Source organism: Saccopteryx bilineata, chromosome 2, assembly GCF_036850765.1.
Source record: "Saccopteryx bilineata isolate mSacBil1 chromosome 2, mSacBil1_pri_phased_curated, whole genome shotgun sequence".
Lineage (NCBI taxonomy): Eukaryota > Metazoa > Chordata > Mammalia > Chiroptera > Emballonuridae > Saccopteryx > Saccopteryx bilineata.
The window spans coordinates 350,120,419-350,126,418 of NC_089491.1; the positions used below are offsets into that span (position 1 = coordinate 350,120,419).

The 6,000-nt window shown below is 59.5% G+C and overlaps 1 protein-coding gene across 1 annotated transcript in view; it reads right to left on the reverse strand.

Moving 5' to 3' along the window:
- Positions 1-1,137, reverse strand: part of WNT3 (Wnt family member 3) — a 51,357-nt gene extending 50,220 nt beyond the window's left edge. Inside the window, exon 1 of the mRNA XM_066255324.1 lies at positions 952-1,137. Coding sequence (XP_066111421.1) covers positions 952-1,031 — 80 coding nt within the window. The 5' untranslated portion in view covers positions 1,032-1,137. The remainder of the gene's footprint in view (positions 1-951) is intronic.
- Positions 1,138-6,000: the final 4,863 nt, after the last annotated feature.

Consider the following 6,000-nt stretch of genomic DNA (forward strand, 5'->3'; position numbering starts at 1 on the left):
CTCCCTGGAACTGGGGCTCCCAAAGGGCTGTTTATTCCTTGGGGGGCTTCCCCGTAAATGCACACACTCCCCCAAAACACCACGCCTGGTTTCCCAGCCTTATTTACTAAAAATGTCTTTTGTATCCGCATTTCTCGGGGATGGAATTCTCCTTTCCCTCTCTCCCTTTCTCCTCGGTCCTTGGTTTTCCAAAAGGAACGAATTTAACATGGAGAATTGGGTTTTTTGGTAAAAGAACAAACCCACCCCCTCCAGAACAACTCCATTTTCAAAGAGCCCCCCTTTTGCAGGATGGACAAGCAAGAAATGAATAAAATCCGAATTCAATGGCATCTCGGATCAGCAAATACCACATTCACTTCTGAGGCTCAAGATGAATCTAGAGCAGAGTGGGGAGAGTCTGATGAAATCCCCCTCCACTCCCCGGCCCCTGGGGTCCCTGAAGCCACTGGGGTCTGAAAAATGAAGGCAAAACGGGGTTCCTGTGGGGAAAGATCTTGATGGAGGCGCCGGCAGAGGCGGGGGTGGCAAGGAAAGAGCAGGATGATTTTGCCCATGAAGACCCCAAAATGGAGAAGAGGAGTGGCTGGGCCCCAGGGACAGCGCTGGATTTCCAGAAACCTAACTGCAAGCAAATGGAGGGTCTTCGGGACCCCCAGATTGGAATGGGTGGAGGGCTAGGTCCTAAGAACAAGAGACCTTCTGAGACGGGGAAAGTCCTCCAGCCTCTGCAGCGAGTAGCAGGGAAAATGGTGATTTATCAGAGAAGCCAGAGTTGGATTCTGAAGGCGACACCAGCAGAAAATCCAAGAGGGGTGGGCGGGTGGGGGTCTGGAAGGAGGCAAGGAGAAAGGAGCCCCAGCCCCCCGGAGCCCACCCCCCGCCGGCCCCCCACCTCCCCGGGACGCGGCGAGGAAATCGGGCCGCGGGCAGACAAGAGGCGAGTCTTACCACCAAATTGGGTAGCCGGCGAGGACCCTGGTGCCACAGAGCAGGAGGCCGAGGAGCAGCCCGAGCAGGTGGGGCTCCATTAGAAGCGGCGCCGAGGAGGAAGTTTGCCCCCGACCATGAAGAGGGGGAGCGACGCCCCCAATAGTTGGAACAAAGTCCACTTGAGATTGGAAATGACTTTCGGGCTTGTCAGAAGCGCACCTCGCCGCAGCCGCCCCCCTGCGCGCCCAGCGCGGAGCAGCCGGGTCTGAGGATGTCAGCGAGCAGCCAATCAGCGCCCGCGGCCTAAGGTGAGAGATGAGTCTGTAGTTCAGCCTGTCAATCACGCGCCCCGCCCGCCCGGCCCGAGTCGGGCTCGCGGAAGGGCATCGCCCCGCAAACTTGGGCAAAGCCCGCGCCCCGGCGCCGGGAGCACTCGGGGGGCGCGGCCCGCGGGCCCCTCGGCCGGCCCGGGCCGCCGCGGCGCCCCGCCAGCCGGCGTGAGGGAGCCAGAGCGCTGACGGGGGCGTTCACGTGGGCCGGGCCGGCGTGGGCAGGCACGGGTGGCGCCTTTTCTCTCGGAGACCCGGACACCTCGGGACCTGGGCTCTTGAGGAATCGACAGTAAAAAAGCACAGAGATGTTTCCAGAAGCCTCAGCCCGAGGGTCGCGGAGGGGTTTGGGAAACGCAGCCCCTCCACGCCGCCAGCCTCCCGAGCCCGCGAGCCGACGGCCACTCCGCCCGGCCGCGGGGGGTCGCCTCCCGGGTGTCCGCGAGGCGCGCGGGAGGGTCCGCCGAGGCTCGAAGGGCTGGCTGCGGGCGGCGCCGGGGGACAGAGCCGAGTGTCATTTGAGTCTTTTGTCAGGGATCAGATCGGTATCGGGACCTCCTGCTGCCTTTGCATTTCCTGCAACTGACACCGGCGGCCAGTTGCATTTCCTCCTCCAGAGCCAGGTCACTTTCCCCTCCTCGAGGGGTCCAGGCCCGGCCTCCAGCTCGGCTCAGAAGTACGCCCCGCAGTCCCATGGGGACCTGTGGACGGACTGTTTCGGGGCGGGCGGAACGCGGACGCCGCGCGGTTCCCTGGAGCCCCTGCTGCCCTCAGGCACTCCCCACCCGACTCTCCTGCCTGAAGCCCGGGGCTCCAACCTGGGGCTTGGGGATAACGCCCCTTTCCCCTGTGTGGTCACCGATGCACCCAAACACCCCACCCCTCACCACAGGCAAAACGTCCTTCCAAGCCCGGCAGGTTCTTTCTGTTCTCTCCCTCTGAACTCAGAGAATTAGGTCTCAGCCCTGAGTGGTGCTGAGATGAAGGACAGACCTCGGGGGGACTTCCCCCTGTCACCTGGGCAGTCTACTCCCCAAAGCCCTTCCCTGGCCACCCCAGGCCCTCAGAGGCACTTGGGAGCCTGGAGCAGCCATGGGCCTGGAGTGAAGAAAGCAAAATCAGTGCGAGGGGGGCAGGGGCCACACTGCTTAGGGAAGCGCAGCAGAAGGGGCAGCCCCACATCCCGCTGAGGCCTGGAACGCGAGCTTTCCACCAGGTGGGGGGCACGATTGGGGAAGTTCATGCCAGGGGGCCAGAAATGTCTGGCCTTTGATCTGGGCCACCCATGCCCACAGCTCAAACCCGCTGGCCCTGCACACCCTGAGAGCCCTCTCCGCACAGGGCTGCTGCGGGCGCGGGGCGCTCGGGGAACTGGCCCCGGGCACCAAGGGTCGGGAGAGCCGTCTGGGCTTGTCACGGCTTCTGCCGCGTTCCTAGCCCGACTGGAGGGGGTGGGGTGGGGGAGAGATGAAAGAGAAGAGGGAAGGAAAGAAACGGGAGAGACAGTGCAGGCGAGAGAGAGAGAGAGAGAGAGAGAGAGAGACTGGCTGAGAGACAGAGGGAAGCTGGAGACAGAGAAAGAGCAAAGAGGAAGGGGAAACTGGCAGAGGGAGCCCAAGGAGAAAGAAGGGGAAAAGAGGGAAGGGGAGAAGCCAAAAAGAGGAAGGATGAGCAAAAGGAAAAGTCCTAACCTGCCCAGGGACAGTGGATGGGGTGGAGGCTGTGAAGATGCCCTCATGGTGGGCTGACTCTAGGTTCATTGTTTCTGATTCACCTGGAAAGGAGGTCATGGTGGATCTGCCATTCTCCCTAACTGCAGAGCCCCCGGGTCCCAGCTCCAGAGGTAGAAAGCTCTCCACACTCACTGCCTTGCTAGGTCCCACCAGGATTTCTGTCTTACCCAGCATAGGCTCTCTGCTGGTTTTCAGATCAGAGGCACCTGCTGCAGCTAAAATCCTGCCTGCCAGTATGTGTGTGTGTGTGGGGGGGGCACCAGAGCCCCATAGTCATCTTTCTAAGAGCCAGCAAGTTGCCACTATGGATTCAGTGTGGCTGGGAAGTGGGAGCTGGACTAAATGACCTCTTAGGGTCACTCTAGACCCCAAGATTCTACAGGTGCGAGCCCTGGGCATTGGAGGCAAAAGATTTCTGAGGCTTCAGCTGGCATGGTGATTGGCCAAGATGTGCCCAGCCGGTAGCCCTGGGCCGTGTAGGTAAAGACTGGTCATGCCCTGAAGGGGCACACATATCTGATGCCTCTTCCAGGCAACCTGGGAGCCCTGGGAGCCCTGGGTCCTGAGCACTGAGAAGGGAACAGAAAGGAGGCTGGGAAACAAGTGGGTGGGAGGGGGTAATCCAGACGTGTGCTGGCCGCACAGCCTGAGAGGAGGTGTGGGAACTTGTGTGTGGCCCCGCATGGCCCCTGAAGAATGGCAGCAAGTGCGGGGATTTCCCCCCCACTTGAAAGCTCCCCAGAGGAGGGGATTCCTGATCCCTTTCTCCTCCCCTGCCAGGTGTCCTTCCTTCAACACAGGCTTAATTTCCTTCCTCCTGCCTGCCCAGCGCTGCCGGTTGGAACACAGGAATTGGTCCTTGCAGGGAGGGGGAGGGCACCCCCCCCCCGGCGTGCCATCCCCCCCCCCCCCGGCGTGCCACGTGTCACAAACGTAGACACCTTCTCTCTAATAGGCACCCTGGACCTCAGGGTGGGTTGCACTCGATGGGGAAAGCGTTAAATTTACTCCAAGGCCAGCTAGAGTGGGAGGCGGAGGCTTCTGTGCGATGGACTCCAAGGTGGACTCTGAATGGAAAAGTGGTCCCTTGAAAGAGGGCAAAGAAGGCCTCGAGGGCCAGGGAACTGGGGGCTGCCACGTGGGAAGCACTTTGTGTTGTGTGTGAATATTGGGGACCTCCGATCTGCCCATCTGCAGATTGATTGCTCATTCCCATCCCACCCCCACCTCTCCAGCTGCCCCCAGGTTCCTTTTGAAGTGCGCTCCCAGGGGCATGCAGTCGCCGCTGTGGATTCAGCGCCGCTCCACCGCGCCCCCTGCGTGGCATCGCTGAGACAAAGAGCCCCGCGGCCTGGCCCCCACCCGCCCGCAGGCGGCTACCTGTCTGTCGCGGGGAGGGAGGAGGAAATCTCCGATCAAGCGTGTGCCATTCATTTTTGCTGGGGACATGCCGGATGGCTGCAGGGTGCTCGGGCGCCGGGACTGGCCTGGGGCTGAAGAGAGGGAAAGCTGCCTCAGGCAAGGGAAGCAGCAAGTGCGAAAGGCCAGAGGCCTAATCCAACGCCTGGAACCTGACGAAGCCAGCGCAGCCGGCGCGCGGGGCTCCACACTCGGACCCACAGGAGGGGGCTTTGAACTTTATGCCCAAAATTGTAGTAGCCTCAGACTTTCAAGCGAGCTACTTGGAGGCCACTAGAAAGCTGGGCAACCTGGAGGCAGGAGGGCCATAGTGTGGGATGGTGGGCTCAGGAGTTAACTGAACAAGATTTCCTTAAACTGCCCAGCGCAGAGGCAGCGTCCTGGAAATGTCCATAGCCTGCACAGGGTGATCACTTTGGTGAGCACCAAATGTCGGTGGAACACACCCAGACCTCCCAGCCTCTTTGTCACCCTGCCCTGGTGTGCCCCCTAGTGGCGGTGCTGATAATAAGGCAAGAAGTTGGCTGGCAAAAAAGGGGGCCGTACCCTGCCCCACACCCCTGGGCTGGGAGCCCGCACCTCTGTTGATGTGCAGCCTGGATCTTTGGGGATCTGGGTTAAGTAGGCGTCCTCATGAGTGAATGCCCTTAATCTACTTCCCAATCCCGGAGCTTAGTTGGGGATAAAGTGTGCGTGGCTAGGGCTCCCCTCTCCTCCCCACCCAGGTTGCTCCCTTGGGAGGTAGGCCAGCCCCAGGTGCAGGACCAGAGGAGATGTAAGGTCCCTAGCGGGCTTACATTCCTGGGCACCACCAGGTGGTGACCCTGTGGCTGCAGCAGCCTTGTGTCAGTTGAAATATGGGATGCTGCAAATGGCAGGATGATGTCATCAAGTCCTTCCTGGCCTGGCCCACCCACACCCCTAGGTCACAGGTGCCACCTGTGGGAACAAGGAGTAGTCTCTGTCACAGTAGTCACTTCTCAGCTCTAGTTATCTTCAGTTCCCCAAGGGCATTTTGGAAAGTGATTTGGGGTCAAAGTCTTTTAAAAGGGAGGGAGCAACAGAAAGCACGGGGGTGGTGGGCACCACTGGCCAGCTGCCAATTATCTCTGAGCCTCCTCTATTCCATGCAAGGTGGAGATAAGACTTTCTATCTCATAGGGAGTTGTCAGCGTTAAATGAGAACGGTGCTGACAGAATGCCAGACCACGGATGGCGAATAATAAATATTGGGTTTCTTTCTTCTCTCTTCGAGGCTGAGGAACAAGCAGCTCTCTTGAGTGGCTCCTTCTGCCCCTGTCAGCCTAAGCTCAGCGGTTCGTCCTCAGGCACCCAGGAGGACTTACGCACTGGAGACCCATCTCAAAACCTCCTCTTCAGAGAAGCCACATACCATACTAGCTGCTCCCCTACCCTGTCCCTCTGGGCCTCTTGTTCCAATTTATTTTTCTGCATCAACCTTCACACTGGCCTTATTTTAGTGTATGACACATCAAATATATCTGTTAAGTTGCTTACTTAATGTTGTCCATTTCCTACTCTAAAATCTAAACCCTGTGGGACTGCTGAAGCACCAACGCCTAGAG